Here is a 25193-nt window from a genome sequence, read left to right on the forward strand (position 1 = left end):
ATCGTAGAGAATAAATATTTATACAAAAATTTCGTTGGGATTTCAATTCAAAACTCAATAGTTTCAAAAATTTTGAGTTTCAAGAATTTAAAAATTAGATTTCGACTCGTCTCTGTAAAATAATACTGAATTATATTAAAAATATTTAGTTAGTCATTTTGATTTGCTGATCTACCTACAATTATAATTTCCTAGAAGTTTAGAAGACTAGAACTGCACTAAAAATTAGCATTTTCAAGTTATGCATACATACACTAAAGCAATTTCCTTACTATTATTATTAAATATTATTACTGCAGGCACCATTGCTGCAAACTATATACATTTGATATAATCATATATCTTTAAACGTACACAGTAGTGGCACGTCCAACAATTCCAAACGTATCAAAAATTGAATCATAATTTCGAGATTTGAAAATCGGAGATATGAGAGTGATGAATGAAAAAGCGAATGCAACGAATGCAGCAGAGCGATACTATTGAATGAACGTGACACCGCTCTGGCGGCATGATACCTCGTTATCGATAATTTCAATCTTCAATGCAAAGCGTGCGGCATAAGAATAACTTTTTGTACGCATAGCACATCTTGCATTTATTCAAATGACTCGCGTATTTTGAATATTCTGAATACTAAATGTAATCGAGCAAAACTGTTGCGCCCAAGTTATATATAAAAGAAAAGACAAAATAAAATCACTAGACAGTGTGAAACTCAATTTCGCAATTTCAATGCAACATCTTTCTCTCTCTATCCTTCTGTCTCTGTCTATTGCGCGTGCAAATGGGTGGCTAAATGGATACTGACTGCATTCCGTCAACTAAATTAACCCTTTGAATTCAACGTGCGCGCGGTGTCCTTCGACTGCTTGACAATAGTTACATTAAGACAAACTTTGAGCCTACACATGCAACGCGTACGATCCTCGTCGACACGTCGAATTCGAAGGATCAATCGATGAACGCGATGATGGAAAAGCCGAAAAGAGAATGATATTCAAGCTGGGGATTAAATGCTTCCTCCAGCACAGGTAACATATTGGAGGAAGTGCTACAGATGCATCGATCTCGACGCTAAAGCGTTTCAAACTACTACTATAAAGAGTGACAGCACTTCTTTCCTTACAATCTTCCATCGATTGCACGGTACTTTATCACTATTGAACTTCAAATTCTCTGTTGCAAAAAAGTCTAACTACGTTCCCATCAGCACTGTACATACCGAAAGGTATCCATATTCGGTGAACGTCTCAAAAATTAGGGAAGTGTGTTGTCATGCCAAAAGAGATCCGTTCGTAAAGATCTAACACACTAGAGATCAATGACCCACCAATTAGGTCTGGGGACACTTCTCTTCACCAAGCACACTCAGAGATAGCATGAGACCTGCTACCTGGTAACGTCACGATGTAAAAAGGCTACTTTTCAAACGACCTGAGGATTTACTCCACCAACCAGCGATTGCTAAGAATCCCCACTCCATTCAAAAAGTTCCCTTTCTACCTCGTGGCATCATCGAACAGCAGACTTCACCCACCCCTGGGCACAACATTTGAGTCATTTTTATACACTTAGAAGACTGTTGTCGCCGAGTTATCCTGCCAAGTACAATCTTGGCGAAATGCACTGATCTCGAATGTGTTAAAGTTCAAGCATGAATGAGTATTGAAACACGGGCGACTTCGTGTAAGGGACACCCGGTTGTTAAAGTGAAGAGGCGCTTACCTTAGACAGCTTCTCGCCCTCGTGGTGCGGCAGCAACGTCCTCAGCGATTGGAAACCGGCGTTAATACTTTGCATCCGGCGTCGTTCGTTACTGTTGGCGATTTCTCGCCGCATACGCTTCTCCTGCTCCATGTGGCTTCGCGGCGTGACGCGGCCGACGTTGCTGGTACCGTTCCCGTTGCTCGACGCAACGTTCTGACCAGCAACACGGCGGGATACCGCGCCGTTGCTCTTCGATTGCTGTTGCTGCTGCTCCTGCGAATCAGCAATCTCGGCGACCGTCACGCCCGTGGTCACCGAGCCCTCCTCTATTGTTCCAATGCTTCTGCAACAGAAATTAGCCCGTTTTAGTCGTGGCTATCGGTAGGTTGCATAATTTTGCAACATGGTGGAGGATTTATACTGGGTGAACCAGCTGAATCGGTATTTGAGATATTTATCTTTTAGAAGTTAAATTGAGCAACTCTAGTTTCTGTCAAATTATTATGTCTGATCGTCTAAGCACTGTGGGTACTGGGTATCTTCTCAGAAATCGGAAGAATCGCTGGTAGTTTCCTTTCTGAAGCTAACCTGAGCAACTCCAGTTTGTATTACATTGTTAATTTTGATCGTTTAGGCACCTGGTTAGGTGGTACCTTCTCAAAAATAGGAAGAATCACTGGTAGTTTCCTTTCTGAAGCTAACCTGAGCAACTCCAGTTTTTATTACATTGTTAATTTTGATCATTTCGGCACCTGGTTAGGTGGTACCTTCTCAAAAATCGGAAGAATCACTGGTAGTTTCCTTGCTGAAGCTAGCCTGAGCAACTCCAGTTTTTATTACATTGTTAATTTTGATCGTTTAGGCACCTGGTTAGGTGGTACCTTCTCAAAAATCGGAAGAATCACTGGTAGTTTCCTTGCTGAAGCTAGCCTGAGCACCTCCAGTTTTTATTACATTGTTAATTTTGATCGTTTAGGCACCTGGTTAGGTGGTACCTTCTCAAAAATCGGAAGAATCACTGGTAGTTTCCTTGCTGAAGCTAGCCTGAGCAACTCCAGTTTTTATTACATTGTTAATTTTGATCGTCTAGGAACCTGGTTAGGTGGTACCTTCTCAAAAATCGAAAGAATTAGATATTGGTAAAATTGTATTTACTGCTTGATATAATGAGGTTAAGTATGGCTACTGAATAGTGTTTCACCTTTAGAGAGCCGAGGTGGAAGTGGCCAACGGGACTAATTGTAAGTGGCCAAATATGGGACTCCACTGTTCTCTAAAGGTTAATCTATTTTCGAAAGCATTTTCATGAATTAAAGTTATCATTAAAGTTATTTTCTATTTAATATAATTATTACTTTACTGGTAGAGCACGTATTATGCTATATTTTCACTATCATGAATACATTATTATTCTTTATATACGTGAAAATTCTAGATTTAAAAAATTGCTACTTTTAGCATTAGCATTGAAAATATTATAAAAAATGTTCAGTAAAAAAACTATGTACTCTAATTGCACACTTAGAGGATTTGGAGTTTGCCCTAGTCTTTCAATAGCTATTGACGCATCGTAAACTAATAGGAAGGTGGAATTTGAGAGCAGGAATTAGGAAATTGATGGTTCCCATAATTGGGAAGCGTACACAACCTCCTTGTATACCTGAAGCTATGCTTGGATAAGTAGTATGCAAAGTTAGGATAACCCATTCAGAAATTCTCACGTATCCACTTTACCTGCACTTCCTTAGAAACGACTAGAAAGAATAAATTTAGAATCACAGTGTGCCTTATACGCGACAGATTTTGCTGAAATTGTAGATGAAAATAGAGGTGCTAAAATACTCGACCATTATTAAAATTTTACGAAATTTTACGACGAACCCTTTCAACAAGATTTTTATTATAAAGTTTGCGATGCCAAATTGAGAATTATGTTGATTTTCATATCTCCCAAGAATAAAAAGAAATATTTCTGAATATTTCAAATAAAAAACTGGCTCGCATGTTTAAATTAAATAATAACTACACTTTAATATTTATCATATGAGGGCTTCGACAAAGGCAGCAGTTTAACCGCCCCTATATTTGCCTGCATACGCAAACAAGTCGATTATAAGTTTATCTACTTAGGTTCCATAATTTTCCTCGAACATACAGGAAACTCGTAGATAACCATTAACAGGATAAAAAACTAAGTAAAGAGCAACATAGAAAGCTGTTCAAGAAAATCCATTTCTACGCTAAATACCAGTAAAACTTGCTCAAATTCTAAACCATTGATTAAATCAACAAATAATCACGTTCCCCTTAAGATTCATCATTCCCACCATAAAATCACTTATTAAACGCACGACGGAGCCTAAGAGAATATTCCACAGCCCCTATACCTCGGTTATAAATTTTTATTACGCTCAAGTACAGGTGAGACAAAGAACCTGTTATTGAAAAAGCGTTATATCCAGCGCGTTCATTTGATAGCGCGACAAGCATCGGTACGTCAAACATCTCTTGAAAAGCGTTCGGGGTGCTCTGTGCCAAAGAGACGCCGAAAATCAAAGAGGCCGTGATGGAAGAGGACACCGACGCCACGCGCGCAACCCTTCTCCATATGTTGTCCACCGTTTCGTCGGGGTTTCGCGACGACTTTGGATATCTGATTTGCGAGCAGATAGGGGAAGAAGGGGCACGGAGAAATATGAAAACGGTCGGTGGCCGTTTGTCTGAGCTCAAGGGCTTTTAAGGAAATTGAAAGCGTCGCGGGGCTGCTTGGTTCGCGGAACTCCGCGCGGCGACCGCGGCGCGACTTATCGCTGGTTAAATTCGCGGTCAATGAAGCGAGACGTCATTGTCGTTCTGCGGTTACTGCCTCGAAAGATTTCGAGCTCCACACAATTCCACGTGAAATTATACAGTCTGCCCCTTACGCAACGCTGATCGCAGGACGCTTTTTCAACGACTCGTGCCTGCAAGTTTCCGCATACGTGATATCCTTATTTTGGTATTTTGCAGTTGCTCAATGACTTGTTAGACGTGGAGTACTTCACTTAAGGGAATTAAGATTCTATTGAAGTTTTATGGCACATGACATTTGTAAAAATTGAATTTAACTATTCAGAGTATTTTATTGGAAACAAGTTCTCTGAAAAATTTTGTCTAATTGTAAAATGAGAGATTATTAATTAGGTATTTGAGTGTTAGTTTTAAGTCATAGCAATTTAGACTGTATGATTTAGGTATGTTTATTGGATAGCTATTGTTATTTTAACCCTCAGAAGACGACTGGTTTTCTGGTATGGACTTATTAGTAGTAACTGATATTTATTGCTTAGACTAACTATTAATTATTAAATAAATACAATTACTTAGTTGTATATTTAAAAAAAATATACAGAACGTTTTTATTTGGAACTATATTTCAGTACAGTAACAGGAATCAGTATTTTTCTGGGACCATGAAGACTCAGTATGCCATTCCAGGATTAATCCTAATTATTAGCAAGTGATTTTAAATTTTGGCCCATGTATATGTTTCATTACTCACGAAAGTTAAATGTTAACAAGGTAGCAATTCTTATGATTATTAACTCATTGTTAAACTGAGTAAAAATAAAAATATTAGAAGACTGAATCGAATATGAGATTATTTCTTTTTGAATTTTTTAAACACTGTATTTAAACATTTAACGCGGTTTCTTCCATGGTTAAATTATTTCTTTTAGGATTTACATTTTTGACAGTGACTTCTTCCTGCGTCATTTTTGTGTATGAATAATATTGTCGACGATATCAATTTACATGATTATGACTGAGACGTTCAAAGGTGTTTGAATGAAGGAACCATTAAATAAAGCGTACAAAAAGAGCGATGGAAGATCAGGATGTCTGGTGACAGAGTTTCTAAGAAGTATCACGTAACTATCGGCGTAAATATTTTCAAGTATGTATATTAACATTCTAAACTTATGCAAATGAAAATTTAGAATATTTTTTTTATTTTTGTACTTCAATGAGTATTTATTAATATTGATTATTAAACAAATTATAATTCTAAATTAATGATTGAATTGTGCTATCAAGTACGCCGAAATAATAGCTATTTTAAAATTCCTCCTGTTTCTAATTAATTTTTAAAATTATGTCCACGGATATTTAATCGTTCGAGTATTAATTCGGCTATCCCGACATTATCTTCGATCTGTGCTCTTGAATAAGCACTCGTGCCTTTGAATTTGCCTTCGGTTCATTTACAAACACCGCATGAATCACTAAGGGCAGACTCTACGTGTCGTCGCATATTATCCTCCAATCCGATTCAGCATACACACGATCATTTTCCCATTACTGTGCGTGTACATTATGCTCACAGTCACCAGTGTACATACCGCGAAGTTCAATAACGACGTTACGACTCTTTGGACAGTTTCATTGTTTAAATAGTACAATAAATTTTCAACGAAATATTTACCTAGACTTTCATTTAAATCCTACAATAAATCAGGAACTACTAAAATTCTTCTGATACTTGGCGTTATAAATGACAATACGAATAATTTGAAAAACCCCTTAGTATAATACTTTCACAACATTCTAATTCACAAATTAATTTCTTCTTCAGTAACGGAGCAAACAAGCTACCGAAAGAAAACCCTTTTAAGAGCTTCTGTAGAAAAATCGTCCATCAAATTCCTGTTAAAAGTGAATTATTTTCGTGTGCCAGAAGAGAGGCTACACACACTCGAGGGAGATTAACTCGACAAAGTGATGTATCATTATAGCCACAGACATAATGAGCACTTGAGAAATGAAGAAATGAATGTCTCGCGTCTAGGTAGGAGAAAAGAAAGAGAGATGGTGGAACGTACAGCACACAGAGATACAGTGGTAAGAAACATCTGGTAAAATTACACAGATGCGACAGAGAGATGACGACGAGAAAGAGAGAGAGAGAGAGAGAGAGAGAGAGAGAGAGAGAGAGAGAGAAGAGGGAAAAGATTGAGATGGCGGATGCGAGATGAGTCAGCAGGGAAAGACCGTGACCTTGTGCCCCGTTCTCTGAAACACTCGTTCACTGCGTGCCGATAGTAGAAGCGAAATATGTCCATATGTATTTAATATATGGTAACTTTTAAAAGGATTACAAATTTTGCAAAAGGAAACATAGGGAGAAGATACTTTAAGTTTTCGTCGTCGTAGTTATTCTTGATGATTAACCCTCAGAAGGCGAATTCTTTCAATGGATGGGGGAGAATACAGGTCCTACCTGTCTTCGTTTATGAAATATAATGAATTTTATGAACAGAGTTTATCTTATAAACTCTCTGTTCGGACAGCTCTTTCCATAGATCACAACAGTTTGTAAGCAAGATTTTTAATTGGACCTTCTTCTTATGGGAAGCTGACAGGCATAAAGTACGTTGACTTTTTGAGCACGTGTTTACACGAAATATTCGAGGAAGTTCCAGTGGATATTAGACTTCGTATGTGGTTTATTTTAACCAAGTAGCTAGGCAATTTTGAAATTAACATTTTGCAAATAAATGGATTGGTCGTGGAGGTCCTATTACATGGCCTGTGTCTACTGTGTTTATGATGTCTACTTTGAATATGATGTATATTTTTGCGTATTATGTGTATTCTGCATTTTTTTACATATTTAAATTGCTTACAAATACATAAACGTTTACAGTTTACGTATGTATAATCGAAATACGCATACTTAATTAACGTTTCAGCGTTCATTCATTTACGAAGGAAATCGCCACCCGTACTTGAAGAACACCAGTGTTATTTTTATATACGATTCAAATTTCGCGCCCTTTTTCGCTACAAGAAGAGACCTCGACCATCGACAGTGTACGCAGTGAATTTGGAAAATTATAAGCGTACAGTGAAAAATTTCTTGAGATAACAGTTTTCCAATAATTTTGGTTTACGAGAGACCGTTTGTGACAGAAACTCGGTTGAAAACTGGTGAATGAACTATTTTAACGCGAAAAATAAGAGCACTACCCGGAATTTAAAACGCGATCGTTTAGTTCCTCGTTCTATGTCGTTTCACGACCAAACCGCGGATTATTCTACTTGCGTTCCTTGTTACAGCCGCGCTGCACACTGTGACGTTTCGATAATTTAGAGGGTTTAATTCTCAAAAACTCTTTTACCATTTTTTTATCATGTGCTCTATGGTAATTACTTAGATTGTTAGTTTATAAGTATTTTAACATAACTTGGCAATTTTATGAAGCTTTAAATGATCTTTCGTGAGTATGTTTAGGACTCAAATTAAAATTAAATATACAATAGACTTAGTAAACTAAATATAATACTATAACTTGAATATACATATAGAAAAGAAGTTGTTGAGAATTAAATCCCCCTAAATTATCAAAAAATCACACCAACATTTACAGCGTAAGACGACATTAGAAATAATGAAGTTTAATTTAAAAATAAAAGAGAATTTTCAAGTTCGCAAACAGACGCGTTTTTTTAATTTTCTAGTAAACGAGAATTTAATTTAGAAATTCATTGAAGAGTGAAGTCTATATTCGCCCATATAGCGAAGTTTTGCTTTCCAGAATATTGGTGTACAGAATATTCTTTTATAATGCGGTGTTTGACAATTGTTTATGTAACAATTGCGAAATTATACAAAAAAAGTGTGACAATTTACTGTAGTTTAGATAATGAAAATTATCTAGAAACCTAAAATATAACATTCATAAAAAGTAAACATATTTATTCAATGTGTTCCATCGGAAATATAATTTTCTTGAAACAGTTTATCCAGCACATAAAATTAATGGATTATAAAGGTGCTAGTTATAAATTATGTTGGTTTATATTTAGTAGATAACTAACATTACATTAAAATCGTAAATATTTTTTATTTGATTTTACTATGTATACATTTTATGCAGTATTCAGGATCTGAACTAATGAATACACTATATTTAAGTGCTCATAGTACGTGCATTTAAATAGATACTAATACGGTAATAGTTCTTGTAATTATTAACTCACTGTAGAAATGAATAAATTTAATGATAATATTAAAGGAATTGAATCATATATGAAATTACTTTTCTTTTCAACAGAATTCATATTATTTATCACCCATTTGAAGAGATTATATATTATTATAACCTCGTAAAATAAATGGGTTTACTAGTAAATTAATATAATCACTAAATAGTAAAATAATAGTCATATAACGCTATTTTCATGAGTATGAAACTTCATTTGTGTTAATTCCATGTTACATACATAATCTATTGCCACCTTAGTATTTCAATAAATTATGCATTTTCATTATGAATGAAATAAAGCAAAACAAAATTATTTGTATTTCGTACACATATTATCCCACTGCACAATTGTGGGATGGAAACAGTGGGAAAAGTGCATTATAATTAAAAGTTTATTAAAAGAAGAAAATTATCGAAGTCTCTCTTTCAAATGTAATATTCAGTAACAGTTTCCTGAATTGATAAGAAACTTGACACCGTAATCGCTTACAGAGTACACCTACGACGATAGTATTTCACACGGAAGACTGACAACTGACCTCGCGTCCTAACTTTTAACAACAGCTCCCATAGAGTTAATACACGCAGTAGGATCACGAGCGATCAATTTCAAAAGTTGTACGTTAAACAGAGCGACAATATTGTCAAGGACCTGATCATAATTCCTGATCAGTTTAATATTTAAATACATTTATGAAATTTATTTTGATGAAAATTTGTTCCAAGAAATTAGTAAATAATTATTACCTATTTTCATATCTATAGGTGAAATTGAATAACTGGTAGTGAAACAATTGAAGTGATCTGCTTTAACTCCCTTTATAAGTTTTACTTTAAGATCTAAATTTTTTATTTATTATTATTTTCGCATTTTTTCAATAATAAATTGAAGGTAACACACAGATTTATATGAATAATAAAAAATGTTTTGAATTTGGCTAATTTTTTTTTGATTACGTTAGACATGGTTCATACTCTTAAGCGATTAAGAACTGGGTTCTTGACAGTAAAGTCGCGTCAAAACATACGTACCTATACCCTGTACCTACGTCAGTATCAACATGTCTGAAGCGCTCAGGCTATAAGGTTAAGGCTATTTTCATAAAAGGTCAACCTACTAACGCTTTTTATCAAAACATTGCTGACTGGAAGCCAACTGTAGTATATGACACAGATTCGAAACGAAAACTACCCCCAACAATCGAAGAAAATATCAAAGGAAATCTCTTAAATGTTCACTCAAAGAGCTCAATCACTAATAATTCCTCACTATTAATTCGTGGCTATCTCTATTCCATAGTTCTTAAACCATCCATCGATCTTACTTTTTCCAGTAGCTCTGATCAAATAACCGCGAGTATGAGTACGTTAATTGACCTCAAAAATACTTTACACTACATTTGTACTACATAAGCTCGAGTCTATAACGAATAGAAATCACAAAATAAAGTTACATTACAACATGCACGTAGTTCATAAAGAAGTAACACTAGGGTCGTTCAAAGGTCAAAGTTCAATCATTCTAGTATCAATGGGAAGATAACTCTCTATTTAAGGAAACGTTATCAACTGAAGGTGCTCATAAATAATACGCATCGACGGAGGTTAGGGACACCAAGAAGCGTCACAGAGACGGTTTTCTGATAAGAGGGAACCTCATGAAAAATGAATGGGAATCGTCGGGCCGCCCAGAGGATATGCAAACGCTGACACGTGGTCCACGACGGAGGAATTCCACATGGCATTCTCCCATCGAATGGCTACATTAGATCAGCTGGTACGCCGACAGCTTACTGGCTGAATAGTTGGCTGCTGTGACGTCAGCTTGTTCGTCGGATACCCGCTGAGCTCACTTGGATCAGTCCCGCGGAAGTAGGTCGACTAAGTAGGTGACTACCTTCCTTTTCATCACAAACCTTACAGATTCGTCTTTCAAAGGGGTAAACATAATCTCCGGTCACTCGGTTCACCAGCTGGCGCTAATCGTTGGAAAAATTGCAATTCCTACATGCCCACAGAACACCCTCTATGCTCTATATCGTGGCTATCAGAAGAGGATGCTGAACTGGGAAATAACTACATATTCTGAGGTTATTTTAGAGAGAACAGCATATGTGACACGTGGAATTTTGAAGCAATATAGTTGTAATTATATTTTAATGAGATAATTTAACTGATTGTGAGTAATTACTGAGGCATGTTGTTTAGATATAGAATGTTAACTTTTTGTATTCTATACTATCTATATATGCAGAGTGTCCCAGTAAAAATTACTGGAATAGGAAAATTTTCTAAATAAAAGTTGTTTTATATTAATTTGATTTATTAATATGATATTAATGATTTAATATCAAGCAATTTTTATTTACAAATTTTTTCTATTACTCTTAGAGTTTAAAAGATAATCAAGGTGGTCATTTTTACTGAGATACCATATATAATTATCACGTCTAATTATAATTGAAATTACTTCTGTCGAATAAGGAGATACAGAATTTTTAAAGATTTCTGAAGAACAAAAAGATACATTTTTATATTAGAAAAAAAATATTTCCATTTTAAAATGACACAAAAAATTGTTTTCATTGCCACTTCGTATGTAGATAACGAAGAGACGAAGAAAAATTTCTTTTAATTTCAAGGAGTTAACGCCTTTACAGGAAGATTAAAAGACCAAGGGGCACCTATGCAGAAGGTGCAGTTAGTGCTACGTGCAGTTGCACTCGACAAATGTAACTATAACTGGAAAGGTGACGCAAAAGCGTGCGAACGTTTTCAGGTGATATAAGTAGGTGCACGTGTGAAAAAGCGCGGGCGACGCCGTGGATCAACGCGCGCGCGAATCTCTTGCCACGTTGCATTCAGCGTGTGTAATTGTAGAGCATGTATGATGTAAGCCTCGAATCGGTCGAGAAATATTCAAAACAGGTTCTTGAAAATGACTCGCTGTGAGGAAAAGGGACAAATATGGTAACAGAACATATAGAATAGTATCTTGTAAACGCATAGCGAAAAATTGAAATTATTTCGAGTATTCAAATGTTCGAAATTTATAACTGAAATGAGTTCCGATGAATTTTGAAAATCTCGACCTACTATATTTTTACTGATATATAAAAATATATTTAGTCACAAAAGTGGATGTAATAATAGTCCTCGCGCACCACAGTCTCACAACTGGATCCATAAATGATCTTAAAAAGGGCTAAAATACCCAACTCTAAGGATAATTAATATATTCATAATCGACTTTTATTTTCTCAGAAACAAGACCAAGAAAAGTAATGAATTCATAACGAGTAACTGCTATATACATTATTATTACTATTTACTAAAACCCAAGAGCTTTCCAGAGGCACCCAGGCTCGCAGAATTTCCAAGATCCGACCGATACTCCACGCAGAACAATGCTCGAAAATTCGCAAGATAACGGATCCGACCACTCATCATCGGCGTTACTATCAGCCATCACCATTCGATACGTGGCGTTATTATTCTTTCGCGCTTGCGCGCTCGTGTGTTGGTAAGACAGTAACAAGAAAGAAAGAGAGGAGACGCATAGTCACACATAGATCGTGTAGACGAGCGTGAAGGTGTGCCTGTGGTGCATGTGTGTGCGCCGTCGACATTGTGGCGCGGCGCTCTCGGTTGGCTCGGCTCGCGTGAGTCACCAACAGCTGATGGCTGGCGCCACTCAGCTGGTTGTTACCGGTGCCTTTGCACGAGCCTCGCTATCTCTGGCTGCCTATCAGCTGCGAGCAACTAGGAAACGACCAGAAAGGACGTCTTGCTCGGGTCTATAAAAAAGCAGCGGAAAAGAGGCGCTTCGCGCGGCGACGACCGCGGCGTACCCCAGCTACGTACTCGAAACTTCGGCTGCTGGGGCTTTTCACTAGCCTCGTTCTCTTTGCTCCGCTGCTCTCTCGTCGGGGGATCAATGAAACGTAGGTCGAAACGACGTGCTGCCAGGGCCTGGGCTCCAGCCTCGTTCTCTCTCGCTCGCTCCCGTCGATTGATACTCGCGCGAATGGAAATACACAGTTCGATGCTGTCGGCGTGGAGCGATAGGAACGGGTCAAGGTTCGCGAAAACTCGAGTAAATTCCCGTTCGAGTGGTCTTTAACGCGATCATTCATCCTTTCAAATGAATGGATCGCCAAGATTCTTCGGCGTGCTTTGCTTTTCATCGATCTTTTTTTATAACGTCCTGTGAATGTCGTCAGCGACTCGTCTGTCTTGCCTCGTCGCGGCTGACTCTCGAAATGAATACTGATTACTTCGGGAACGGGAGAACGAGTGAAAGTCCGATTAGGTGTACCTGATGATACGGCCTTTTGTGGCAAGTGTTTCCTTTCTATGGACATTACGGTACAGAATAATCGAGCGATTTGTGATGTTCATGGAGGATTATTTAATTAACATATTTCAGTTCTTGAAGTATTGCAGAGTTTGTAGATAAATTAAGTATAGTGGATGAAAGTTAGATGTAAAGATTAAGAATGAGGCTGATAAGAAAAATAATCTACAATAGTTTCTACTATTAACTAATATTCTGAATACAAATTGAAACAAGTGAAAAAATAGATATGCCAACACTAACAAGATTTACACGTTTTGTTAGAAATTCTACATGTATCTGATAGGAGCCATAATAAATTATCGTTCAAATTGCTCTGACCCACATGTTGGTCACAAGACTGACTGTGTGTCAGTATATTTATCAATCACTTCAATATTATTCAATAATGGACATAAAGTGTTCGAAATAAAATAGCAGTACGAAACACTAATATAATATAAATACAAAACGAAAAATACTATAAAAATATTCGTGAAATATTGTAAATAGAAAATAAATCTCGTTTAAAAATATGTTTTTTTCCCCGAGCCACCCTGTAGAAAGACCCAAGGCCAAGTTTAGATAGAACAGGGGAACATCGCTCTCCAAATGGTCGTGAATGGGCTTGTATATGTGCGTGTTCATACGGAGGGTGCGTTTGCGTGTGTAAGTCGGTTTACGTTGGGGTTTGAGCACCCTACCCATTTACCTAACCCCGGAAAACCTCTCCCTACGAGCGAAGCCCATCGAACACACGACGGAGACCCATCTTCCCTTTGCCCTCTTTTCATTTTATTTCCCGCGTCCCATTCGGTCCTGTTTTATTCGAGTCGCGTGTCCCGATGTCCGTTTGATCAAGAGCGGATACGTTAAGCCTGAACGACTGAATAATTTTCAATTGAAATTACGCTCAAATAAATCGGAAATTAAGCACATTTTTAATCCCAAATAAAAACAGACTTTAAAATTGTATATTTTTATTTGAGATTATTGACGATTTACGTGGGTATGGATATTACAAGTACAGTGGGTTTTCTTATTAAATATAGATTTGTCACTATTCTTTTCATTTCGTAAATATACTAGTCTTTCAATTTTTTCCATTTTTATGCTTCTGATAAGGCGAAAAAAATCATTGCTGATAATTAAATTGATTTTAGGAAGATGTTTGCTCATTATTTTGGAGTCGCGAACTTATAACGAGTAAAGAGTGTATTTCAGTTTTATGGTAATTTAAAATGTTGATACATTTTTAAATTAACAGTATTTGTCTCGCTAAAATTGTGTAAAGAATTGTAAGTTGAATCCACTTAAAATAATGATTTGCCATCAAAAGGTTATAAATGAAGAAATAAACGATTCTCTCTAAGTAATTTCTTCTCCATAATGGGTACAATTTTTTGTACGAAAGAATAAATCGAATTCCTTTTCTTTCGGTCCTCCCATTACAGGAAGAATCAAGGCTGTAGATTAGCTATTTTGTCTCTATGCTTTCGATTGCAGTTCATTACAGATACGTTTGGGCAGCGTGGCATCAAAAGAAAAAATAGGAGCGAATAAGCGTAAAGATTGCTGCCAGAGGCAGCTGCCGCTGCAAGGGAATTTTTCTAGAAACGAATCTGTCGACGACAGATGTTAACAGGATCAAGAACAAGACCAGAAACGAACAAGCCATGACCCTCCTCTCCCTCTCTTTCTCGGGGTCTAGACTTCTTCATTCAGGTGGCTCATTGTGCTTTTCTTAAGGGGTGACAAAGAGTTTTCTGAACATTTTATTCTTGAATATATTTTAACTACATTCGAAAATTGAGTAAATAACCATGCTCCTAAATTCACGATTTTAATATTAATTCCCCCGAAAATATTTATTTTTTTATGCAAAATCATCTTTTTGTCTGAACCGCTACTTTTGAAATACCCTGCAGGTATAAATAAAGGGGGGCACAGCAGCAAACAGATGAATAGGAACCAATTGATGAATGAATGAGCCTTGAGAGTGACCCCCAAGCCATAACATACATAGTACCACTATTAATCCCAAGTTCTTAGCGTTCTTCGACCACTTAACTGTCATAATAAAAAAAAAAATAACTAATGTATCATAAGTAGAAGATCGATCGTCTCATATAAAAGAAAATGTTCAAAAGGCAGAAAAAAGACAGACAATAATTAATATACCGTCACCAGGAACAGTTTCATCATCCAACGACCTAGCGCAAGTAGCACATCCCAGACGAGCATCAAATCGAAAACAAATCGAATTTCGTCCGAGATACTAGCCGAGTGAGCCAATAAAATCCTCGACTGCGGTAATCAATCGGAAAGGGCAGGTCACTCTGTCGAACGCAATTGAGCTGATGAAATTACAGTAGAATGCAATTCGGAAAGGTCATTTCTATGAAGTGCATCGAAGGCCCGATAGGGCGGAGATCGGGTTACGCAGAGGACACGTTGGACGAAGAAAGAGGGGAAGAAAAGATTCCAGCCGCCGATCCCGCGGATGTCTCTGGCAGCAAGGATGCCCGCTGTCGCTCCACCTCGGCGCAGGATGGAATGAAGAACGAGAATGGGAATGAGATTGGGAACAGCCAGGCATATATTTAGCCGTGTGACGTAAGGCACAGGCTAGCGGGCGCCACGTCGAGTCTACGTGACTCTTCTCTTTCGTCTTTCTCCTCTTCGTACCGCCCCCACCTAGCTGTCCGCCGCTCGCCCCGAGGATCGCCCTGAGAGTTTATATCCGCGAAACGCTATCGGGGTACAAATTGACTTCCAGCTTTTATTATTTAATCATTTAGCCGGGGATAGCGACGCGCACCGATCCCATCGGAACTATTTATAGCGGGAAAAGGCTACGTGTACAGAGCTGGATCGACTTTCTGCGTCTGCTTCGCGCTGCTAAAGGAGGGACGAAATATGAAAGCGTTGATCCCGGTTATGATTCTCTTAACCTTCAATTACTGACCACGCGGCTAATTCGAACAATTTATGGACACGCGTTACTCGCGGTAATGTGGACACTCGCGGGGGGGAGTCTGCGAAATTCCAATCTCTATTTAGCGCAAATTTCGCTCATTCTCGTTCATCTAGTTTATGCATAATGGGGTACTAAGTGGGGCAGAAGGCTCTAATTTTCACGGCCTTATTCTCCATAAATTTTCTCTATGGGAAAATAATGGAAACTTTAGATAATTTCGGATGATTAGGGCTGGGTGTAATCGACGCTGAAAATGGTACAAGTGGAAAGCAATTTATATCCTCTTTGTGTATGTTGATTCACACACGTTTTTTCTGATTGTATTGTGATAGAAATTTCGATGTATATAAGGGCATCTAGGCTAAAGCAGGCCATCTAAATATCTTCTGATTTTAATACGACAGAATTCTAAAAACTGAAAAAGCAAATCCTACACAAAGATTGTTCTTCCATGGTATTCCTTCTTCGAAACCATTCAAATCATGCGATGGACGATTTCCATGTTATTAAAAACAGAGGAAATATTTAGTTGGCCTGCTTCAGCTTGGACACACTGTATAGTAATACTAACTGGACGATGTGAATTTTATATTTTACCAATAGTGTTTAAATACAGACATTTTATAGAGAAATTTATTCATTTTGATATTTTACCTATACATGTAGCAAAACTTTGTAATAGATAAATTTTGTTTTAAATTGTTATTGTATTTTAAAATTGAGTATTTTTAGATTACGTAAAAAGTATCAAGTTACAATTTTGATAGCAATTTTGTACATAACTAAAATATATAGTAAATAAAAAATATTAAATATTAGGACAATTATTTAGTACAGTCTTTGTGATAAAGTAAAATTCTACCTCCCCAATTTTATCTGGAGTTAAATTAGGTACTTTGTATAATATCAATTAGAATTTTGTAATAAAAGTCAAAGGAAGCTTTTGGTCATGCAGTACAAATTTGATAAAAAGTGTTAAAACACTCCGAATTTTTAGGTAACTTTATACTTTTCCGAAAACCCATCATTATTCCAACAAAAACCAGATACACATTAACCCTTACACACTGTTTGCATCAACTCATCCAAAAACTTAATTCAACCTTTAACAATTTCTCAAGAACTTAATTTGCATAATATTCTCTAGTCTCTAGCAACGAAACGCACCTGACACTATCTCCTCCCATAAAAATTAATTTGCTATACTTCTACAATAATTATTCAATTAAGATAACTACTCGATATACCAAAGCCTAATAGCCCAGATATTAAAAACGTTGCTCCTCATGCTCGATGGAAGAAGCTAATGAATAAAATCACAATCTCTATAAATTTCTATTTCCACGATCGAGCTATACTAAAAGCCAGACGATGACGCGATACATGCACGTCGACCTCCACTTTAAAAAGATCGACGTCCATGTTGGCAAGGACTTTTCGGGCATCCTGATCCCCATTCGACCACCTATACTCTTCCCCACATGCGTGTTCACGTATCAATATCATTAATCGGCCCGTCCAACACCTGCACGACGAAAACAATGACAATTTATACCGATGACGATCGGAATGCGAGTGCCCGGACACGCGAAGCGACGCGAGTCGACCAGCTGTCGGATTTCGACCAGGCCAACGCCAATGACAGCTGGTGGGTTTGCACGCTGCGTCAGGTTGTAAGAATGTTCTCCTCTCATCTTTTTTTCCATCTCTTCGCATCTTCGACTCCCCTGACATGCGATTCAAAACGTTACACCTTATCCTTAGAGGATCATCGACCAGATACTCATCTGCATGATCGATACTGGCTTCGATCCGACCCACGGTCGAAAATATGTATCTTCTACACGTTGGAAGGAGGAGCTATTTTCACCGATAAGATGTACGAGGAGAAAAAGAACTACGGAATGAAATCACGTTTAAATTGAGAGGAACTTTCGACCAAAATACTCAAAATCGAAACTCGACTCTTTTTCGGGAGTATGAAACTTTCCTTGCGATACTACATATGTGTAACAGTGGTCGTGTTACATCATTGTAGGAGCCACATTTTATCTATCAGAAATACTCGATCCCTAGGAGTAAAAGAGTATTTTGATATCATTCATTCACTGTAATAGTAACTACAGAAATTGCTGTTTTCGAGTTATTAGTATGGAAAGATCGGTTTTTGTAATTCAATAGTGATGCTATTATTTCTTAAGAATCCTGATATTTTAGGTATGTCATTGTTATATAATATTTGATCTTGACTGTTATATGTTCAACGAAAAAAGATTGTGTTATTGGTATGATGTCACGGTCTCTAAAAACTGTGATTAGCAAGAAACAATTTTACTAATTAATAATGAACTAATAATGTTCATTATTAATAATAGTTAATTATTAACAAGCAAAATTGTTCCTTGGTAATCACATTATTTATAGACCACCATCGCACCAATAACACAATCTTTTTTCGATGTCATTGTTATAGCAAATGGGCGACACAGTTAACATATTGTAATAAATATTATCGTTATGTTGGATTATAAATGCATTTTATATATAGATACGTAAAAGGAAGTACCCATCTAAAAAATATTTTTTCAGAGAGTAGGTTTATTATAATTTTATTTTAAATTTAACACGTGAATATCAAAGCAAAACCCACGGAGCGACAATAAATATCTAAAAGAGCCAAGGCTTGACCACTCTTACTACAATAAATAGATTCTCTTCCTTTCAAATTTCGCTGCTTTTCGCTTCTACATACGCAAGGACGAAAGAAGAGAAGGTTCGGAAAAAAGAAGATTCGCAAGGTGAGAAATCCTTGAACGCGGGAGAAAGCCTGGGGCAGCAATAGCGCTCGAAGGTTAAGGTCTCTTAGTAAGGACTTTTCCGCGTAAATGGCTGAGACATTTTCGCATTGTGAGCCGCCTAAATCGCGTTTCAGAACGCTCAGACGGAACGGTGATCGAAGGTCGAGGAACAAAGGGGAACCGGGTGTGCATATTCTTCTGCACTCGGTGCAACTGAAGATTCAGGTAGCTGCAACGCGAAGGGTCAGTTCCTGGGCCCTTTGTTAGCCAGCTGAACGACCAGTGAGAGAACATGGGAATAGATTAAACCGATTTCTAAATATTGAAGGTTCTGTCGACTTTGGCGAGCTTGGGCATAAAGCTAAATTCGTTGGGGACTTGAATTTTTCTGTAAATTGAATCTTACGCTTTTTTAAAATTGTATTTATGATACAATGCAGTAACAATAGTTATGTATAGTGACTTGAATTTTTCTGTAAATTGAATCTTATGCTTTTTTAAAATTGTATTTATGATAGAATGCAGTAACAATAGTTATGTTTAGTGAGTTAACTTTTAATATCTGATTTGAAAAATATTCGTGAATAACATATAAAGAAGCAGAGGTATTAGTAATAGATTTATAATTGTAAATAATATCTGTGGTAATGGATACTACTATTATTACCTAATATTTTACAATTGAATAAGAATGACCCTGTTGACCAGATAAAAGTAATTTTATATTGACACTGTAATAGTTGAGAGTTAAAATTCTCTTTTTTTCCTATTTCATTACCATTCGTTACCATTAGAGAAGATCACCTAAAAATTTTAGACTGAATTAGAAGTTTCCACAAACTAACAATTTCCTTGTGCAAGAAAATTTTTGTAATATTCACACATTTTGAACAGTGAAATAGAAATATCCTTTCAAATTTTTGAGTACCTTTGTCTGATCTAATCTAAATGTGACTATACACCTATTTATAAAATTCCAAATTAATGCTTTTAACGATAAGCCAGAATCCTAATTCAAATTTTCATCATAAGAAAACACATCTACATAATGTGTATTCTACCAAAATAGTGTTATGCAGATAAGATGTGTACACGATTAGACACATTCATGATACAGTGTCATGCGACAATCAGTCACTTGTTACTTCACTGTTGATAGTGATTATCAATTTCTATGAGTTTATCAATATTATAAAACAGTAATCGCTAACAACTTTGTAAATATATTTTCTTATATTTCTTATATTAATAATACTCTATTATTCTCAACTACTCATTGCATCAGATATAAAAGTAACACAAAAAACCCAATAAAACGCAGAAAATACTAGTTTTCTCAAATATAAAATTTGCTACCTCTCACATAACTCAATTTCGAGAATAATTTTCTCTAATCACCAAGCTAAAATTATCCAACAATATTAATGCGTGCAGACATAAGACTACTTAAAGACTTATATTTTAGACTAGCATTTAGACCTATGTATTACACATAGAAATTAAAAATTTGAAAGAAAAATTCTCCGACAGTTTTATCAACCCTAACAACGATGTGCATGGAAAAGGAAGAAACAGAAGGGCGTCAGACAGAGGCACTGAATACGTCTGAGGTTAGTCCCTTAGCCTTTACCCATGAGTGATACCCACACACATATGTATGTAACATGAGTTTGCGGTGCATAGTGGATATGTGGAGCGTAAGAGGTCAACAGAGAAACCATTGTTGTCTGCTTCGGCAGACTCTAGAACTGGAAGGCGTTACAAGACTGCAGAGGCAGTTTTCGCAGTTTAACTGTCTACTGTTCTGACAAAATAAAAACAAAATCATGGGAACTCATTTGGAAAAATGAAACCACTGTATCTGAGAGTCATGCGATACACATATCGCGAAACGATAAGACGACATGCATAAAGATACTTTTATGAATTTTAATTAGGATAAAACCTTTTAATGATCTTAGCTTCTAAGGATCTTACGAATGACGTGCATTCCCCCAAATCCACAGAACATTCTTTGTACACTTAACATTTTAATGATAGGGGAATTTCTGCAGAACCTAATGCCTGTGACCAACCAGCTATTTTTTATATAATTCTCTGACAATGTCTAAATTCACTCAATTATGAATGGTCGAGTAAGGAAATCATGCTGAACCATTACCACCAATTGACAGCCACTGACCAAATTTCAAACGTAGAAACGACAGGTTCAATATAGTAATTACATCTGAGAAATAATAATATTACTTGCAAATTATATACTATAAGTTATTCCTTAGATATAATTATTTTATTAAATCTGTAATTTCTATGTTTAAAAAAGTTTCTAAATATTATTCTTTTGACATGTGATTAAATTATAAGGTATTTTTTACGTATCATAAATGCCATTACGTTTCTTTCGAATCTCTAAGTACACAATAGTAAAAAAGGAAACTATTTATATAGTTTTTAAAGTAAAATATTCTCACTTACGTCTACAAAATAAAAATATTTATTTACTCATGTTTCTATAAATAATTCAAAAGTGTAGAATAAAACTTCTTCCTATTAAGTCTTGTTTTGTTAAAAAAGATTGTACACCTGACTAGTTTCTGACTTAATTAACTTAGCTATACTCGAGTAATTCTGATTCTGCTTCTATTTGTAAACACCGCGACAATGTCACACTTCGACCACTATCAATCGTGCTCTGTTTCTATCGATATCAATATCAATGAAGCTTTAGCAGTAGTACGATACAATAATTGCATATGTACGACACACGAAGAATGCTTTCAGCGATTCATTAACGCACATATGAATCGTTAAAATATGTTATGTTACTACAATCACCTTCATTGTAGGAACTTCATTTTTAAATCAGCGGTACTTTGAACGACTTACGCTTATCACTTTATCAGTGTTGACAGAGAGACTCGTTTTCAAATTCGTATACAATTTCGATAGGCAATAAAACTGTGCCAAAAATCTGCTCAGAGCCATATGGATACCGTCAACAGAACACGCTGATATCGCATTATCATTGGCGCGTGTACGCATATAGAAAGAGAAGAAAAAAGGGCGGGGATAAATATACGATCATTCTACACACTCATTTAGTTAACGAAGTGAGTCAACCGTTGACATCATCGTTATTATGAGTTATTTAATGAAGAATTTACATATGTTTGCCGAATATAATATTCTCAACTGAATTTAAACGAATTAAGTATATGTACAGTACATACAGAATAATAGATAATAATATATTACCATTAGATACTTATATGTATCGTTATACCCTTTGAAGTTTTAATTATCTCCCAAAAACTAGAGCTCCTTTCAAAAAATGTTTTAAATAAAGCTTACTCTATTTCAAGGAAAAGGGAGGAAAAGGAGACATCTGATGATGACCACAAATCTTCTCTAAATGGACATGCTTCCGTAATTTTAAGAGATTATCGAGATTCCACGCGAAACTTCAACTGAGTCACCCTGTATATTATATATAATTTAGATTAAGGATCAGGACACCTAAAAAATGGAAATTTTAATTGTATTTACAGAAATATCGGTGATACCTACTGAAGAAGAGATTTAAAAAAACTTGTCCATTCGTGGACTCAACTTGGGGAATTCGCACAAGCAAAAATACTTGGAAGTATCGTGTTTCATGTAACGTGCACCAGCTGATTCATACGAAACGTCAATTGCGTCACAACACACGCGTGAAACGGAATTCTGTATCGATTGGAGCAACGAATCACTATAGCTACGAAAAGTCTAATAACTACCGCCATCTGAGCATCTCCGAAACTACGAGGAATCAGAGAAATTATTTAAGAATAATTTACACTGTAGATGTAAATATTTCATCTTTATAAATACTAGATTACCTATTATTAAAAATCGTCAACTTATATTAATCTCACAAAGTTGCCCATTACAATGATAACAGTAATGGTAATGGTAAATTGTATCCCATTATAATGAAAATAAAAAATCTCAATATTTTAAAGTTTTCATTTAATATTATTCTATCATTGTAGTAAAAAGTACTGAAAACCTATTTTTCTACTGAAAAATATGAAAGATCTGTATTTTTAAGATATTTCGCAATTCAGAAAATCCTGAAACCTTACATATCTGAGTTCTGCGACATTTTCATATTAGTTTCCATAAATTCATAAATATTCTAAAGAATTCTGAATAGGAAAGCCTTTTCATACCAATCAATGATTTGAAGCGCGTACCTCTCTAGACTGTCAGACGAGTGGCAACGTTTGTAACCGCCGGCGTGGAAACGAGCACCGTGAATGTTCATGCGACTTAACCCTTGCCCGCAAGTACGGTCGGATAACGAGATTTGAAAATATACAGTTCCAGCAAGTGTTAAGTCCATTCCTAGACGAGGCCAGGCAAGTGCTGAGATTTTGCGGCGTGACGAGACACGCGACGCGTCATTGTCTCTCTTTAGCGTAAAATATAAAAAAAAAAGAAGCTGAGAACGGTATTATATTCGTGGTAATGCTGCTTCAGCTGAAACAATTGGTGATCAGTATCCACGATTGTTCCCCCTTGGGAATACGTCGCGTCACGCGAATTACAGCAAGACTTACAACATCCGTGTCGTCAAACCCACAAACTGCTCATTTATGACTCAGAAGGAGAATCATTCAAGACAAATTTCGCGTATAAAGTGACATATGAACGAAAATGCTTATTGCCCTGCTATTTTATAGTCGCAGTATCAAGCAACGTCAATCTGTTATTTTATGTATTTAGTACACGTTGCATGTCTTCTTCGCGTGTGTAATAAAAAATTAAAATTCTACGATACGGAGTACTGTACAGGGTTTATTTTAGTAAATAATTCCGAGATTCCGTGCAGTGTACTACAAAGCACGAAACTTCTCGCGAATATATAAATATGTGAGGCACTGTTTTTATTTTTATTCTATTGACTATCGATCGAGCTTCGTGCTCTGAAGTAATGATATACCGCGATACCGCGAACCGTGAATCCATGTAATGACAGTAAATTATTTTGCTTTTAAAGTAATGGCACGGGGTGAGTTCACATAGACTACTTTGTTAAATTAAATTTGGTCCATTACGGTTTTTCGTCCAATCCGATTGTCGCGGGGGCAGATATCAGGCAACCCAATTAAATTCGTTATCTCGTTTCGCTTGATTCTATAATTAACCACGATCACGAAAACCGTTCGCGCGAATTTCACGCTTCTTATCGAGTTTGCAACGTCCGTCTAATGTGATCGTGTCAAAAATATCATAACGTTCTTTTAACAAGCATTTAAAGTGCAGAATCAGACAGGGGATAATAAACACGAACAATTTGTCAAATTGATATAAGAAATAATTTCAATTACTAGGAGAATAGTTTGACAGAAAAATACTGTACTAACTTCTTTATCAGTGCTGACACGGGACTTTTTTAAAGCTATTAAGGAACCAGTGCTTCATAGTACACTTAGAAGTATAACAAGTAATTTTTTCCCCAATATTAACCAAGACCTGAGTACATTTAAGGTAACATTATTTAAACTTTAAAATACTATATCAAGTATATAGTACCTACATATTTTATTTTATAGTTATTTTCAACCACCAAATAAATATTCTATACTGTAACTCATTTTCCACGAAGTCTAAAATCGTCTACCTCGATTATTTATTTATCACGATTTCAAATGAAAACTATTTGAAATTGCTGTTACTGATTCAAACAAACCATTACCTTGCACACTCCCAAATTACACAATTACAGAAAACGAACCCAGATATTACTTCAGATAATTATTTTTGAATAAATCATCCACGGTCAAGCAGACTCAGTCCCAGTTATTTGATCTCCCGAAGACTTTCAGAGGTGCAGACGAGAATCGTCGGGAAACGCAACCTGGTGCAACGTACGTAAGGTCGCAGGCGAGTACAAGTGCACCTACCCACGGGGATTAAGTTGGCGCAAGTGCAATGCGCAATCCAAGATTCTCCTCCTCTTCCTGCGCTTCCACCCTGGCTGCCGGTGACGCTGCAGAGATAAACGCGCGTGCACGTGTGTAGGTGTGCAACTGTACGTGCATAAAAAGCGATCTACGTACGACGATATGGCGCAACCACGTTGACCGTGGTCAGGATTGGCTCGACCGATTTATTAAGTCGTGCAAACCGCGCGAACGAAAAACCACCATCGACCGTGGCGGCCACAGTTTTATTCCACCGGCGCTTGATAAACGACGGGATGATAATAACATCGCGGAACAGGCGTGTACGCACACCGTCGCAGAGGGGCGACTGACGTAAATACCGAAAGAAAATCGATAGGGTATCGAGCGTGA

At 36.5% G+C, this 25193-nt stretch overlaps 1 protein-coding gene across 1 annotated transcript in view; it reads right to left on the reverse strand.

The window, feature by feature from the left end:
• Positions 1-25193, reverse strand: part of Crp (transcription factor cropped) — a 221567-nt gene that overhangs the window by 189407 nt on the left and 6967 nt on the right. Inside the window, exon 2 of the mRNA XM_076374793.1 lies at positions 1729-2053. Coding sequence (XP_076230908.1) covers positions 1729-2053 — 325 coding nt within the window. The remainder of the gene's footprint in view (positions 1-1728; positions 2054-25193) is intronic.

The sequence above is a fragment of the Calliopsis andreniformis genome, chromosome 3, assembly GCF_051401765.1.
Source record: "Calliopsis andreniformis isolate RMS-2024a chromosome 3, iyCalAndr_principal, whole genome shotgun sequence".
NCBI lineage: Eukaryota > Metazoa > Arthropoda > Insecta > Hymenoptera > Andrenidae > Calliopsis > Calliopsis andreniformis.